The following is a 16807-nucleotide window of genomic DNA, read 5'->3' as shown; positions in this document are numbered from 1 at the left end:
TGAGCCATGGCACAGCAGCTCCTGGCTTCTCCAAGGGGAAAAAAGCACTGGGAGGAAGATCCTCCCCTCCACCCTCGACTGCCCTTGAGCAGCCCAGAAAGCAAAGCCCCCACCCAACCCCATGTGGACCTCAGCTCAGTTCCTTCTAAACCTTTCATGCTCCAAACCCAATGGTTGTGCTATCGGACATGCTGGCCGGGCAGCAGGAGGGAAGGGATTCCTCTCACCCCCCTGAGTCCCCAGGGCAGTGCTGACAACCCTCTGCATTCCCCCAGCAAGGCTGGAGCCTGCAGAAGCTACCGAGGAGGAGGAGGAAGAGGAGGGCAGGGGCTGCTCACTTGTCAATGCTGGACTTGGTGTCCGCGATCTTGTTGAGGCTGGAGATTTTAAACCCGAAAGCGTTTCCCCTCTGCCCTTTGTTCATGTAGTTCCCGAAGGCCAGGACCACCTCCAGCAGCTGCTGGAGGCTGCTGCTCTGCAGCACCGCCTTGGAGCCGGCACGGATGGCTGCAGGGAGAAAGGTGAGGGACGTCACCTGCCACGTGCCGGGAGCCCTCGTGGCCAAAGAGCAGCCACTAGCTCCCTCCCTCCCTCCCGCTGCATCTCTGCCATCTCCACGAGGAGCAGGCTGGGTGACTTGCCTTCCACCTTGGGCTTGACTTCTGCAACTCTCTCCGCAAACTTCTTCTTGAAGTAGAGGGACTGCAGCCTTTGCTGGTAATGGTTTATCCTGCCAGGGGAAAGCAGAGGTGCGGGCTGAGCTCTGCATGCTCCAGGTGGAGCTCTGCTGCTCAGATCTTCACAGGTGGACTTGGAAAGCATTCCTGAGCCACAGTGATTAAAAAATAATGACCATGTTTCTCCCTGAAACTATGCTCGGATGGGAAAAAAAGCGACAATTGAAGCTGCACCCGTCACGAGGCGGATCCTGGTGGCTTCTTAAGCATCATGACTAAGTTACCCTGAACTCTGCAGGTTCAACAAGGGCATTTTTACACCCTGTTGGTATGAACAAACAGTTCATTCATGACTACTCCTGAGCAGAGGCTGATGACATCCAGGCTCCCCATGGCTCTGCAGTGAGGTGGGGCTGGAGGAACCAACGCATCCCAACCCAGCCCATTCCTGAGCAAGTTTGGGATGGCTCTGCTCACGTCAGTTGTATTTAGGCTAAACAAGATCTCACTTGCAAGCAAATGGCAGCCTGATTTGAGTTATTTGGACCAGGATCCATGGGAGAAGTGCTCACAGACAAGGTCACAGACCAGGCTGACGTTGTACTAATTAGTGGTGACAAAGCCATCACACTCAGTTACAGACCACAGGGCAAATTAAACAGCTATGCCTGAAATATATTTGCATCAGCACGCTGAGCTTTCCAGAAGATGACGGCACAGGAGCAATATTTGGGCAAGAAACTGTGAAGATGGAAGGTGACCTGCAATGGGAAAGCTCTTTCTGAGCATCTTCCAGCCCCAAGGGGCCTGAACTTCACAGCTCTGCCCTGCCTGCCTTTGACACTCAGCAACAACACGGTGCATCGCCGTGGGATTCACTGGCACGTTTCTCAGGGAGAACAGGAGAGCTGCTATTTTTGATCTCCTGGAGTGATTTTGGATTGGACAACTCTCTGACTTTTCAAACGAGTGACTTGCTCCAAGTTCAGCTAAGAAATTCCTTGGAGAAAATCTCAAACAGCTTCATGCTCAGTTGGATTTCGATAAGGAGCTTCAAGATTTTAAACCAGCACCCCTGGAGGATGTGCATGCAAAAGATAAGGTTATTCATTTCTCAAGACCTCTAAGTCTTCAGTGACTGCTGCCAGGATCAGGAAGAACTGACATTTGCTCTCTGTCTCATATATTCTTGTGAGCCCCAGGGACGAGTCATTTCTGGAAATGAGGAGAGACTTACCTACACAGCAGGGCAAAATTTACATACATCAGTCTTGGGTATTTGTTAGGATATTGGTGTGGAGGGGAAAGGAGCATCACAGTGGCACTGTTATCATTCAAGCAGCACTTCCCACCTGGACCACGACACGGATGATGCACTGTTTGGCAGAGCTGGGCCATACTGAGCTTTTCTTCCCCAGGTGAGAGGGGAAGTGTGTCGGGAGATGCCCTGGGAGCCCACCACCTCCTGAGAGCACCCATCTCCCATCCCTCACCCTGCTCCACCCAGCTGCTGCTCATCTGGGATGCACAACCCTGATTTGGGGAGCACAGCATCACAAGAGATCCTAATGCACCTCACTGGTCCTTCCATCCGTCTGGCTCACACATTTTGTGATGTGAAAAGCAGCAAGCAGAGCGTATTTCCCAGCCAGGCCCCATGAAACCCCAGGGGCCACCCCACCTGCTCATTTCGAAGAGGAACCGGTCAGCCTTGGCCATGCGGTCCAGCTCGTGCTTGTGCTCCTCCAGCAGGTCAATGTCACCCTTCTCTGGAACAAACTTCAGGAGCTAAACAAGGGAAAGCACATTTGTAGATATGAGCTCCATGCACAGTTCTCCAGTTTTTCATGCACGATGGTGATTTACTTGAATTTACTATTTCTCAATATGAACAAAGTGGCCCCAATGCACATAATGAAATGTGTTTCTGCTGTCCCTTTGCTCTTCCTCCCTCTGCCCCATCACATTGGTGTCTCTTGCTTCTGCCCTGGCACTACTCTGGCTTTACAACAGCTGTACTAGGTCTATACCAAGGTTTCCATGACACTTGAGATAACAAAGGATTGCTGCAACTCCACGTGTTGTAGATGGAAATTTTGTGCAAGGAACCCTTTCATGCTTCTGCTGAAGGTGCTATTGCCAGCCCAGTTTTAAGGACAGGTGAATAAAATGCTTCTAAAGGGACTCGGAGGGGGTGAAAAATCAGATTCCCTTTTTGAGGACTGAACAAGTTTTCAAACGTAACTCCCACCGGGCACAAACTTCAAGCTTCAGCCACCAAATGGCTTTGCTTTCAGTCCCAGGACAGATCCAGCTACCAGCATGGGATGCAGAGGCCATCCTGCTCCCAGACTCGATGCTACAACCTAGCTGCTTTCCTGCTTCTCCAGCCAGCCTCGAGTGGTTTTCAACATGTTGTTGGCAAATAACTCAGGGCACGATGCATGTCTCAAAGCCACGGCTTGATCCCAGGCACCACGTACAGTCTGCTTGCATTGGCAAGGCACACTGCCTACAAGGGAGAAGCACGGGATGCGCTGCCCACCTGCTCCAACATGTCTTTCGGGAGGTCCTCCTGCTCATCCATCGTCAGAATGGCTCGTTTGATCTCCTCATTTGAGAGTTTCAGCCTGGGAGGAGGAGAGGGAAAGAGAGTTAACTGCAGCCGTATGCTCGGAAGGCTTGAGGAGCGTGTCCTCAGCCACCCACCAACACGGCCAGGAGACAGGGACAGCTGAGCTGATGGTCAGTCACATATAATGAGCGGGGTCACATAGAGCAGCACATGGTTTGAAGCACATGGTTTGAAGCAGCATGTGGTTTGAAGCACATGGCTTGAAGCAGCACATGTGAGACATGGAGTGGAACAGCACCACCCCCGATATTTCACAATATTTTATATAAATAATAAATTATATGTGTATTTTAAAAAGCATGCATGTGTAACTCTGGCCCGTGGCAGTGCTGCTCTTGCAGTGCCAGCATCCCCGCTGGCTGTGGGGACAGCAGGGGTGGCACTGCCCGTCACCAGCACGGCACAGCTGGGCACCGGGGTGCAGCTCAGTGCTGCTTCTGCACCCACTTCCACAACCCTCAAGGAAAATTTGGCCAAATTCTGCTGCCCTTCTTGGCTTTCTGTGCTGTCTCCCCTACACCTCCTAACTGCTTTCGGATGGAGTCTTCCTCTAGGAAGAAGAACCAGAAAAAAAAACAAAAGTTGGGCGAGTGGATGCTCAGCAGCCTGCAGCGAGCGGAGCCAAGAGATAGATAGAAAGATGCCCTTATCTCCTCCTGGGCCATTAATTACAGTTTAATTGGTCCACAGCACTCCCCGTGACCACTCCCTGCAGGGACTAGGATTGCAAAACCACAAATATTTTCCTTCATGTTTTTGTACTGCGGTCAATCAAATAACCTCGGTGTGACAGAGGAGAGCCTCTCCTTACCCCTGCCCTTCCCGGCGGCTCTCGGCCAAGCATCCCCATCACAGACCTGGCTGTTTTCTTTGTCCAAGCCCTTGGCTGTTTTTTCTTCATTTTAGAGCACTGCTGCAGCTTCTAACAACTCTGTTTGTGCTCACACAGGTCAGACAAAGTGCTGCTTTCTGCAGCTGGGTGGGTATCCCTGAGCAAGAGGAACTGGGCTGAGCGCTACGAGCACCGGGCGGTAAGCTCGGATGGTTTTGGGTGCTGGTCTTACACCCAGCCCCAGAGCCAAGCAGAGATGTCAGAAAAGGGTCTTGCACAGAAATTCAGAGAGCCAACATTTGAAAACTGAGCTGCAGAAGCCACCAGACCTGGGTATTGCTGAGTGCAGTGTGGCAGGGAGGGCTTTAACGAAACCCATCGCCCTGGTTGTGGTGACCAGCACTGCCAAGGGATGCTGAAATACTGATGTGGCTCAAAGGAGTGAGCTGAAACTAGAAACACAGCCTGTGGTGGGATGTGAGACCTCATGGACTGGCCTATTCAGTGGACCAGAAAGAAGATCTCAAAGAGCAAGAAAGATCTCGACCAGTCCAGGTAATCAGAAAAGGAGGGAAATCTTCATCCTGGCATCTGCTCCGGTAGCACAGCAAGACCTCAGAGCCAGCTTTTGGAAGATGAAGCTAAAGCAGGAAGGGTGCTGGACCCTCTTGTGTCCTGGAGATGCCCTCCTCATCCCATATGATGGCGATGGCCAGGATGGACCCCTGACATTGGGTATGAAGTCTGCACCCAAGCAGAGGTGCTAAGGCACCAAGTGTCAGTCCTCACCCAGTGAAAACCTGATGCTTGCTGGTTTTATTAACATTAACATTAATATTTTGGAGGTCCTGGGGAGACAGAAATGCTCCCAGGAGAAGGTGGCTGGTGGGTAGTTATCTCTTCCCAATGCACAAATGCACCTGAAGCTCCCCTGTGACTGTCTCCGGGTGGGTGGTGAGGGGCGAGGGTGACTTCTGTAAGCCCTGCTCATTAAAAGCAAAGTCAATAATAAAATATACAAAAAAAAAAAAGGCTAAAAAAAGTTTTCTCAGAAATCACCCAAACACCACGCCAAGAACAAGAGGCTGCTTCGGGATCAGCAGAGAGCAATCGCGGGGCGCCAGAAGCAAACAGCTTCTCAGACAATGTGATGGGAAAGGGGCCAGTGAAAGCTAGAAGCTTATCTATAACCACAATAATTATCATTGTTGGCAGCAGCTGTCGAACGCGAGCCGTCTGAGAGGAACGGGGTCACAGTGCTTGCTGTCACGGGGATTTAAGCCCAGCGGCTCGGTGATGCGAAGTGACAGCCCGGCAAGCGCGGGGCTCGCTTGCGTGGCTTTTGTAGAGCCCGGCGAAGGATGTGAGAAGTGTGAAAGGGGAAAAACAAATTCCGCCGGGAAGGGGACGCGCCCTCTTGAAAAGCCACATTCAGCTGAGAAAAATGCTCGACACTGCCTCGCCGGAGAGGGGAATGAAACGAGCCATTCAGCGCCAGCATGCTCAGAAGGGGATGGAGCACGGTCCCGATTTGCATCGCGCAGAAGGCAGCGAGCTAAAAATACACAGACGTACACCCGCAGCGACGGCGAGCACGGGGTGGTTTCATTCAGCAAGACCCAACTCTGCACTGACACTGGCATAGCTGAAGTGCTCTTAAACAAAAAGAAAAAAAAAAAAGAAATCAAACGTTAAAAATATTCTTCTGCCGCATTACAAGCTGAAGGAAAATCCAGTGATCTCACTGTGCAGTAATTTCTCCCAAAGCGAGGCAAGCAGGCAAAAAAATAAATCTACAGAGAGAGATAAAGTATCTTGCTGGCCGTAATCTTTCCACGCTGCAAGCCAGACAATGGCTGTGCTGCTTACAAATGTCTGGGCTAAGCACGGGGCCAAGCGGGCAGGTCTTTCAGATGTCAAAGTCTGCTCAGCCCTGCTTCGCCCAGCCCCCTGCAGCATGGGGAGCAGGATGCTGCTGCTCTGCCCAACTCAGAGACGGGCAAAGGGTTGGCTGGAGAAGTCTGCTGGAGAAGAGTTTGCTGGAGAAGAGTTTGCTGGAGAAGCAGGGGCTGAGCGGAGCCTGCACAGGTCCCCGGGTGTGGGAAGGATGCTGGGCAGGGAGCTTCATCCTTCCCTTTTTTGTCGAGAGAAAATCGCCCATTTGGGGGAGAGAAATCTGCTTGTGGTCGCTTGCAGAGATGGGGAAGCTCTGCAAATGCTGGATAAATACCCTACGAGCAAGTCCCCAGCAGTGCCAGGTTCAGCAAGGGATGAACCCCGAGGCACCTCCAATGCCGGGGTCGGTGTCTCCTCTGGGGCAGGGCAGCTGAGGGCCTGGGTGGGTGCAAACTGCTGGCGATGGCCATGGAAACCACAAAGAGAGCAGCTCGGGGTCTGCTGAGAGTCAGGGCTCACTCCCTGTTGGCTTTTTATATATTTATTTGGCTGATTATACCGGTGCTTAGGAAATGGTGATGCTGGGCAAAACCACACAGCCTCACTCGCTGCTCCTAGGGAAGGACCCAAAGGGCAGGGGGGGCAGGCACTGGCCTCCCTATTTTCCCATCCCTGTTGGATTAATTACTGGCGACTCGTTACCAGCCCACTGCTGGGAGAGAAGGACTGGCTGGTGAGATGAAATGAAGACCTTTATTCAGCGAGGCACCTCAGATACCTTTGAAGTTAAGCACTCGAGTGGCTCTCCACACCGAAGGGGCTGTTTGTGCCCTTAACCTTCAGCTGCACGCCCAAACGTCCTGCTGAGTTACACCCAGTCCTGCTCTAATTGTGCCCCAGCCCAGCTGCTGTGCTCTCCAGCAGCTTGCCGACATAAATTCACTCATTCACAGGCTGCTTTAAACTCCTCTGTCACTGTAATCCTTCTCATTTTGACTACTGCATTTGAGGAAGTGATAAAATCCCTAGGAGCAACCCAGAGCAGAAAGCAGGCACCATTCCCCACCCAGGGGTGCCGTTTGCAGGCACCTGCCTGCAGCCTGCCCAGATAAAAGCCCCGTGGGCTGACCCCCTGTCCAGACACCACAGAATTTGGGAAACCCACCCTGCCCACCACACTGCTAGGGGCAGGCTGGTCCTGGGTGCCACAGAGCGACCACTTGGAATGGAGCTGGGTTTTACTGCTGGTGGATCATTTTTTTTCTGGGTGAGCCAGAAAAAAAGCTGCATTTTCTGCTGGTTTTGTCCCTTTTTTTTTTTTTTTCATGTACCTATGCTGCTGGTTCATCCTTCCACACCACCGCAGTCTGGTTTATTTTACCTGGTGAAAAAATGCCCTTCCTCTGAGATTTGGGGCTTGGATTAAATTGTTGCCCAGCCTGGAGAGAGCCATACTGCAGGCTGTCATCCTGGCAGCTGCTAAGAGGGGACACCTCTGTCCCAAAGCCATGTGGCACCCACACAGGACATCCAAATTACGCTGCCAGCTGTGGCAGGGAAGCTGCTTGCAGTCCCCAAACACTGCACACAGGCAGCGTTTTCCCCAGCATCCAGAGACCGTATTTAGCAGCCACCGAAGCTCAACCAAAGCCTCAGCCCTACCTGGAGAGGAGGATGTTGCAGTTCTGAGCTCTCCGGCCGTCTATGACCGAGAGCTCCTTGACTTTGTGTCGGGAGCTCAACGTGTCGTCGATAGCATCTTCCTTCTACAAAAAAATAGGGGAGAAAAAAAAAAAAAAAGCATGGAGAAAAACCCCGGAGAAGACATTTAGTACTCTCAGCACATACCAATGCGATACACAGCGGGCCCCCATTAATCAGGAGTGTCACCACGGGTTACGGGTAAAACCCACGGCCTGTAACTGAAATACAGTGAGCTGCTTCAGAAACCAGAACTGGCTTTGAAGCCACTGGTTAGAAATGTAAATATTTTCTCAGACAGGGAAGATTTAAGAATCTGCAAACACACAGGCGCTGGTGAATAAATAAAGCGGGGCTTTCTTCGCGTACATATTTGTGATACTTCATTAAACCCTCGCATGAAATGTTTCATTCCGGGCGGCTGCACACACTCGGTCCCGCTCCTGCTCCTGCACCCCAAACATCTGCAGTTGCCCTTCACGCTCCAGTCCGCAGTAACGAGTTTTCCAATAAAAACAACCAGCCTCACAAATGCAGCTCGCTGCATTCGCTTCTCTTTCAGGGAAATGCTTCCAAAACAAGGGATCTGAAAGCACAAATCCTTGCGGCACCTAAATCTCCCAAGCAGCTCGAAAACGTTATCGTGTTCAAATGAATAACAACGTGCAAAGGTGCGGCTGCACACAGATGGGCAGATCCAGGTAACAGTGATCTTGCAGGGCTGCCCACGGAGTTCAGGTTGACTCTGGTTTTAATTTACCATACTGCATGTTGTAGTGAGGTTAATAAATTAAAACCCGGCTATTCAATCCTTCTGTCAGGAACATAACCCAGAGCTGCGAGGTCCCACGTGCTGCAGATGAGCACTAAATGTTTCCGAGCTCGGGAGATGTGGTGCACAACCACCCTACAGGTTTAGGGTGGGCGAAGAAGTTTCCATTCCTCACTTCTTTTCTTGCATTGACCAAAAAAAAACACCTATGAGAAGTGGCAAACTGATGGGACGGGTGGCACAGGGCTCCGCTGAGCTCCTCCCACAGGTATGAGTTTATTTTTCTCAATCTTTTGTCCCTCCAGGCAGGGATTCCCAGCGATGCTCAGCAGCTGGAGCTCCCCTGAGTCAAAATCCACCCCACGGCACGCGTCCCCGCGTCCCCAGCCGCTCCAAGACCTGCGGATGCTCACTTACCTGCCGGGAGTTACTGCTCACAAAGAAGTCCTACAGCCATAGCAGAAGCATGGAAAAAGGCAGTAAAAACACATGCGGTTGAGTGACCTCCGCAGAACCAAAAGGAATCAAAGCACAGTTAAAGGGAGAGGGGGACACGCAGCGGGGTCAGCAGCAAGGGGGAACGCGCTGGGGTCTGCCAGAGCCCAAAAACGGGGGATGCAGGTGGGGATGAAGGGAGAAGGAGGAGGAGGAGGAGGTGCAGGAGGGGAGGAAGGGGGATGTTTCACGGCTGGGTCACGCCAAGGTGCTTCTGCGCTTTGGGGATGCAGGGGAGCTCTGCCAAGCCCTGCCAGGGCTGGCCCCAAGCAGCGCCGCTCGGCCCGCCGTGCTGGGGGAGGAAATTGCAGGGTTTTTGCGAGTCTGAGAGGACGAAACATCACCGCCAGTGCCAGGAAAAACAGGGCTTTCAAGTGGAAATAACGAGATTCTCATCCCGGAGCAAATCTCGCCGCAGCAAAACTTTACCCTTTGCCATGGCAACGCGTTTTCCCCTTCGCCTTTCTCCTCCTTATGGGGAAAATAACCCTTCTGCGGGGCTCGGCAGCCTGGCCAAACGCTACCCCGGTGCCCAGCCTGAACTTAGCTCATCCCGAGACCCCATTTGCCTGCCGGGCTCCCCCCACCCCGCAGCCCTGGCCGGCAGACTGGAAGCACGTGCAGCAAAGCCGGTACCGTGAGACCACACACACACAAGAGAGTTTTCCCTCCCCGTTTGCTGGGCTGCGCCTTTTGTTGGTGTTTTTTTGGCTTGGCTCAAGGTCTGGCCGATTGGTGATGGGAAGGGAGATAGCAAAGGTGCGTAAATTGTTTGTTGCTGTTGTGTTTTTTTTTTTTTAATTAAATAATAAAAAATGAAGGCACGCAGAGGTCTTCTGGAGGTAGGTGGACTCCAAACCCAGGTCATTTACAGCAGCGTTCCCTTCCAGCCCCTCCGCTTGGAGGGGACAGCCCGCCCACACGCCTGCTTCGGGTTAAGTCTTCTTCAAACATCACCACTGCCTTCTGCAAGGGAACCTTGTTTACGCAGGTTTTCCCCTGAGCGGCTGCCAGAGCTTTATCAGCCCAGGAACCGTGCGTGGGTTTGGGAGGGAGGATGGGAAACGGCTCTGTTGGACATCACGAAACGTCCCGGGCTCGACTTGCAGGGGGCTGAGCCCGAGCCCCCCAGCGCCCTCCGTCCCCGTGGGTTTTTGTGTGCGAATGGCTCCCAGCAGAGGTGCAGGACGAACAAGGTGTGAAGCTTCCCTGGAGAGCAAAAACGCTGCGGCCGAGAACAAAAGCAGAACAAAACGTGCCGGGAGACAACGAAACATCAGCCAAGGAAACAAGGAACCAACCCGTTCCCGAGCGTCCCGGGACAGCGGAGGTGCCAGGGCTTCCTTCAGCAGCGGCTTTGCAAGGAAAGGGGGGCCGACAGACCCTAAATAAAGACACCCAAGCTGCTATTGCCGTATTTCAGAGAGACCAGAGAAATGCAGCCCTACAATTCAGCTGGACACGAGGGCAGAACTGGACTCCATGGGCCGGTCGAGGTGGTAAAGGAGTGATGCTTGATAAAGCAACCTCTTTCAAGCCATCCCCATGCTTGTACCTGCCCTGTGGTGCTGGAGAGCAGGAGGGTGGGGTGGTCCTTCTGCTCTCTGCCTTCTCCAGGACAGCTCCCAAGGCACAGGAAAGGCTCATTATGACAAAAAAAAACCACCTCCCTCTGCCTCAACAAGCCTCGTCCCTGCCTCTTTCTCTTGCACAAGCCACAATCCAGCCTCTGCTGAGGGATGGCAGTGAAAGGAGGAGTCATTTTGTGTTTTTCCACTTGCCCTGGCTCTTTTACCACACTCGCTGTACCTGCCATGCCCCAGCCACACCGCTACCACTCACCAGCATCAGCCCCAGCCTCAGCTCTCAAAACAGCTCTGACAGAGGTGCAGACCCCTGCTCAGGGATCTGCTCTCCTGGCAGGTTTGGGAAGCAACCAGCACAGGGTGGGGATGCTCCTAGGGCTGAATCCAGGGCGCTCCTGTCCTCTCTCCGTGGCGCAGGGCCCTTTCCCGAGAGCTGCAGAGTTCCCCCCAAAGCCTGTGTTAACCTCCCAGCCTGGGACGTGGGAGAAGCATTTGAGGAGATGCTTGGAACTGAGCATGTAATTAAGTCTGTGCTCAAATGGGGATTTCCAAGCACTATGGCAGTACACGCAGCCAAATCCCATCCACACCAGAGCCACCACAGCTACTCCAAGGGGGTCTGAGATGTCCCTGCCCCACACACACCTCCACAAGCTGCCCCCAGTGCACTGGAGTGTCAGCAATGCCACTCCTCAACAGCAAAAAAAGGGCAAACAGTGATGCCCCAAGCCCTACGGACATCTCAAGGGAAGTGAGAAGTGGTCAATGAGTTTATCATCCTTCCCCCAAAGGACAGGCAATTCTCATTGACTGAACTTGGTGGCCCAGCTGATGAAGAGCAGAGCTCCCATCCAGCAGACACCTTCCAGACACCAAATCTTCTTAGTGGTGGCAAAAAGCAAGGAGTATTTTACAACTTTTAGGCACATCCCAGCTGTAATCATGCCAGGGTGCATACCCCAATAAAAGAAGAAAAGTGATTGTCTTGGAGAGCTGCACTTCTCATCTTAACAGCCCAGCCTCACACACTTCGGAGGCACTCTGCAGTCTCTGGAGACAACAAGACCCTGGTGGAAAGCCAGGGATTTCCCCAGGCACCACCTGTGTGGCACTCTGGGGACTTGCAGGTGGGTGAGGACACGTGCTGGGGACCAGAGGCATGGTCACAGCACTCCACTCGCAGCACTCCTTGCAGCGTGCAGCATCTCCCCCTCCTTGCTGGCCCCACTTCACCCAGCAGGACCTCAGCCAAGCCAAAGTCTGTTTGGATTCCTGCCTGGCAGTAATCTGCAGAGCCCCAGGTGATTCACTGACTCTGGCCAGAGGGCAAGCTGTCCCACGGACACGCTAGGTTTCTATTCTTGCCTCCTTTCCATTTCCATCTCCTCCTCAGATGGGCCCTTCAGGACGCCCTAGTCAAGCTCCAAAAGCACTGGGGGAAAGAGCCAGCATCGTATCACCCGTTCCCAAAACACCCCAGGGCAGCACTTAGCCCTGGGGGGTCACTCTTGATATTTGCACTGCTCTAATCCGCCCTGATCTTGCCCTCCATTAGCCTCTGGAAGAGATTAAGCTCTCACGTTGTCTAAGGAGCTTAAGTGATGGGTCTGCTCCTTCCCAGCCCGTCCCTGCTGAGCCTGGCGAGAGCAAACAGCCCGGCCTCTCCTCCCCGGGACACAGCCAGACGTTCAGCAGGTGAGCAGAGTGTTTGCAGCCTCTCTCTTACGTCCTCTCCTGCTTTTCCTGAAAAAACTCACGGCTTTTGACCACTAACGTTCCTGCCTGGGGTAAAACAAGTGTCTAATTTTCTTCATGGGTTTTGATGCCTTCCAAACTGGGGCCATATTGCTTGAGAAGGAGATTAAAAAGCAGAGACTCTTGTCTGCAGTGTCATTATTTTGGTTTGGGACTTGCTTTTTGTTCAAAGCTCACATTTTGCTCTGAGCTCACTACAAAAATAAAAGAAGAGATCCACCCATGGTAGATGTGGGCAAAACTGAGTCCTTCTTGGCCAGAGAGGGATATAAATTTTCCACCCCATACAGACATGAAGCAGTCGCTGTTAAGAGTGATCCCAAAATTACTCAACCGTGGCCACATCTGGGGGCTATTTTCATGCATTCCCTGTCATTTTTGTTAGTTTTGTGATCCATCTGGGTGCTGGCGCGGCGACACACGCGGTCAGGTACGTGGGCAGGGGCGAAATCGGTCGCGTCTGGCTGCGAGCTACCATTTCCAGGCAAAGGCACCGGCATGCAAATGAGAGGACAAACCAGATCAAGTCGATCTGGCAAATGGAGTGAAATAATGGCAGGAGGCACGATCCGAGACCACACGTGGAACCGAATGACCTCACGGCCACGGCGTCTGCCCCAGAGGCCTGCGCAGGGCCCCGGCCAGCCGTTACCTGCTGTCTTTGGTAGGCGGAGAACGTCCTTTCCAGGTCTTCAAGGTCCAGGACTTTAAACACTCTTGCATCATCGATGTCGGTCCACACGGTGCCTGCCAGCTTGTTCTGAAAGACAGCGGGAGCACAGCAGGTTGGGGTGCCTCCTTTGGCACCTCTGGATTCGCTGCCTGAATTATTCTCCTCCTGCAGAGCACCGTGGCCCTCTGAAAGCACAAATGGGGAACCCCTGGCTTACCTCTGGCAGCTTGGACCAGTTGAAGGACTTGAGGGCGTTCGTCGGCTGCGGGATGCTCTTCTTCTTCAGGGCAAAGCCCAGAGGTGCTCCTGGGGGGGGCATCACCCCATCCAGGGGTGGGGGGCCGGGGGGTGGAGGGGGACCACCCGGAGGGGGCGGCGGTGGGGGTGGTGGTGGGGGACATCCCCCCGGTGGTGGTAGTGGTGGTGGTGGAGGGGGAAGGAGGGATCCTGGAGCTGCAGAAGGTGAAGGGCCACCGGGAGCTCCTGGTGGCAAGGGAGGTCCTCCAGGGCCAGCAGCACAGACCGCTCTCTGAGAGAGAAAGAGAGGAGGAACTGGTCATACAGAGGGAGGGCACCATCCCAAAATACCTCATATTTAACCAGCACAGGAAAAAAAAACAAAGGCTTTAGCACACTTGACTGAGGTACAACGCAGCCAGAGAGGTGAAATCATCCCATTCCCAGGGATGGACATGTTGGTGGCCCTCCCAGCAAGCACTGTCTGCAGCCCTCTGTGCAGCCTCCAGAAACCACCCCTCAGCACTTTCAGGAGATGTGGGACATGGGCACCACGAGGAGGAGGTTTGGGGCCTTACCCTGTTCATCTCATGGAGCTGTGCTGTGAGATCTGCCACCTGCTGCTTGACCTGCTTGTGCTCGCTGGACTCCTTCTCCAGCTTCTCCTTCATCTTGTTCAGTGTCTGCATCATTTCTTCCTTCTCCTGGGCCTTGGCATCACACTCCCGCTCCTTCTTCTCCAGCTTCTGCTGAAGCTCGCTGTGCTCTGAAATAGTCCCCAAAAGCAACCCTTGAAACCACTTTTGGGTGATGAACACTTCAGTATGGCAAAAAAAACCAAGCAGTGTTATAAACCCTGAGCTACTTAGGAGAGAAGTTGTGCAATAGGAGAAAAGAAGCGTGTGTTGGGCACATTAGGCTCTGGCTAGGGCTGCCCCCATGCTGCAGACCCCATGAAGAAATTAATATCTATTTCTCTTGTAAGCCCTATAGCATGATATAATCTCGGCCACTCACGGTCTACACAGTTAAATGTATAAATTGGAGCTGTTTAGTTTACCATGCATGCTCAGGTTAAAGTTAGTGCCTTTCATCTTTCCATCGCTCACCTTTTCGCATTTTTTCCGCTTGCTCTTTCCACTGTTTGACTTCATTTTCATTGACTAACCTAAAAGGAGGAGACAAGCAGCTCTATGAGACAACCCCGGTGCAGTCAGCGAGCAAACACCACCAGGAACAAACACAACTGAGGAGCACTGTGCAGGGGACTAGGGGCTGCGTGGGGTGCAGCTCCCGTGTGGGTATTTCAGACACCTCTGCTCTGCCCCCAATGTCTCCTGGCCATGGGGTTTGCGTGCTGGGATGCTCTGCTGCCTCCACAGCTCCAGGGACCCCGACTTGTCCAGCCGAGGAGCAGAAATGTCACTGTGAGAGCAGTGAGTGATGAATAAGGAACAGTGACAGTCAAGGGGAATAGCTCACTGAGCATGTCTTGTTGAGTAGGTCAAAACAATCCAAGCCTGCCAGGGATGATTCCCAAACCTTGCCTTGCCTGCCCTCCGTCTTGAGCAGACAAAGTCACGGCAGCGAGCCCCGAGAGAGGATGACGAGCACTTACATTCGGACAACGTTTTTGATATTGAAGTTTTCCAGGGGAGTGGCGTCGGGGTCCTGCCCTTTGTCACTCTGAATGACGATCTGCTGGACGATCCTGTCCAGTAGCAGCCAGTACTGGACGGTGTTACCGCTTCTTTTATCTGGACAGGAGGAAGGGAAGAGGCTGGGAGAAGCTGCAGGGACGTGGTTGCCTCCCAGGCAGGGGACTTGGGCTGTGAGGTGTGAGTTTCTTGCCTCCCCCTGTACTCACAAGGCATTTGGAGACAGTGGTGCAGGATGGACATAAAGTGCGGGTAGGCCTCTGTGTGAGTCAGCCTCTTCCTCGTCAGCTCAAACATCTGAGTTGCGCTTTTGGTGTCTATGTGAACCTGTGGAACAGAGCAGAACATGGTCAGGCCCCAGCTGGGTCAGTCCCGTGGCAAGGGACAGCAGCACCAAGTCACAGCATCTGCTACTGCACCCACAGGCAGTCAGAATACGGCCCCAGTCTCCTAGGAAGCATCTGATCTGAGCTTCCTGAGTCTCACCACCAAACCCTATGAGCCTCTTGGCATGCAGACAGTCCCAAGTGCCCCATGAAGGGCACAAGGCCAGCAGGCATGGGAGAAGAGGGATGAAACAAAGGAGCAGTGCAACAGGAGACAGATTTCCAACCTCCAAATCTGACCCAAAAGCCTGTAATTGGCCTGGTCTACGTAGGCACTTTTAAAATGAACTATGACATCAAGAGCCAGGCTCTGAAGCAGTAATGTTCACACTCACCAGCTCAAATCTTTTGGCAAATTCCAGTTCATCTTCATTTCTAAGCATCTCGAAAAAATCTAAATGCCTGAGGAAAGAAAGGAAAAAAAAAAAAACAGCTGTTAAAAGTAGATATGGATGTGACCATGCAAAGCAGGCAGCCAGCTTGGAACAGCTTCCAGAGCAGCCCACTAGCAGGCAGTGGTCCAAAGACAAGCAAAACTTGAAACACCAACAGGATCTTCAGTCTAGAGCTCCTGGAGCTCCACGTGTTCATCCTCATCCTCGCCAGCTCGAGAAACCAATTCAAAAACACAGAGGGCAAAGTAATTACAGCCCTTCCAAGGAGTCTTTTGGAAGAGGAGAGGAGAAGGGCTGACAGCACCCACCAGGATGGCACATCCTTCCCAGCTCAACCCTATGCTGGAGTGCCACAGAGCCAGGGTTCTTCCCCTCCCTCCTTGGTGACACCAAAGCATTTCCTCAAGAGGAGCCAGATCTATAGTCTAGACCCATGTGGCTTTCCCCAGAGCCCATGTCCCAAAACCAGAATGCACTTGTGTAAGGAAAGGGGAAAAACAACCTGCAGGCTGCGGGTCACCACTCACCGGTCTAGGGTTGAGTTTTCATGCTCTCTTAGTTTGTCAATGACTGGCTGGATCCCAAGCATGAGAAATTCGTATCTCAGGTGCAGTCTGAAATCCAGGCTTTCCTGCCAGGGACAGTTGTTGGGTCAACACAGCAAGGTGCATTTCCTCAAAACCCTACTGACAAGCCCCGAACCCACCCAAAGACCTCCCTGACCAAAAGACCCGGAGCTCACCACGCCTGCTCCTTGGCTCAGGACCGCGTTGATGAAGGACATGATCGCTGTCTTGAGGCTCACTTCATCCCGATACCGCCCCGTGCTCTTGTCCAGGTCATTGATCAGCGTCTGTCAAACCCACAAGGTAAGTTAAGAGCCCAGATGCTGCACGAGCTTTCAGAGGACACAGGCGTGAACAACTTCTCCTGGTGCTCTCAAAGCCCCTGCAGCAACTCACTGGTGATGCTTTCTAGACCAACAGCTGCTGCCTGATGTAGCCCAGCCCATCTGCAGCCATGTCTGCAAAACTCAGCCCACCCAGAGGTGCTGCAGCCTTGCAGAGCTGCAGTCCCAACAACTCTACAACAGCAAGCATTCTTGAGGG

The 16807-nt window shown here is 53.0% G+C and overlaps 1 protein-coding gene across 5 annotated transcripts in view; it reads right to left on the bottom strand.

The window, feature by feature from the left end:
* The window catches only part of DAAM1 (dishevelled associated activator of morphogenesis 1), an 84386-nt gene that overhangs the window by 8791 nt on the left and 58788 nt on the right, over positions 1-16807 (bottom strand). For 4 of the 5 annotated variants that reach the window (XM_038179759.2, XM_038179757.2, XM_038179760.2 and 1 more), the window contains 15 exons: positions 16441-16551; positions 16226-16329; positions 15639-15705; positions 15127-15244; positions 14878-15016; positions 14369-14427; positions 13838-14025; positions 13240-13551; positions 13002-13109; positions 8931-8960; positions 7703-7806; positions 3223-3307; positions 2359-2465; positions 642-730; positions 339-507 (listed from right to left, as the gene is read on the bottom strand). In XM_038179759.2, the coding sequence (XP_038035687.1) occupies positions 339-507; positions 642-730; positions 2359-2465; positions 3223-3307; positions 7703-7806; positions 8931-8960; positions 13002-13109; positions 13240-13551; positions 13838-14025; positions 14369-14427; positions 14878-15016; positions 15127-15244; positions 15639-15705; positions 16226-16329; positions 16441-16551 (1790 nt within the window). The remainder of the gene's footprint in view (positions 1-338; positions 508-641; positions 731-2358; positions 2466-3222; positions 3308-7702; positions 7807-8930; positions 8961-13001; positions 13110-13239; positions 13552-13837; positions 14026-14368; positions 14428-14877; positions 15017-15126; positions 15245-15638; positions 15706-16225; positions 16330-16440; positions 16552-16807) is intronic. The other variant, XM_072038150.1, reaches the window with a different exon arrangement.

Source organism: Anas platyrhynchos, chromosome 5 (genome assembly GCF_047663525.1).
Source record: "Anas platyrhynchos isolate ZD024472 breed Pekin duck chromosome 5, IASCAAS_PekinDuck_T2T, whole genome shotgun sequence".
Lineage (NCBI taxonomy): Eukaryota > Metazoa > Chordata > Aves > Anseriformes > Anatidae > Anas > Anas platyrhynchos.
This window is presented reverse-complemented; position numbering and strand designations above follow the sequence as displayed.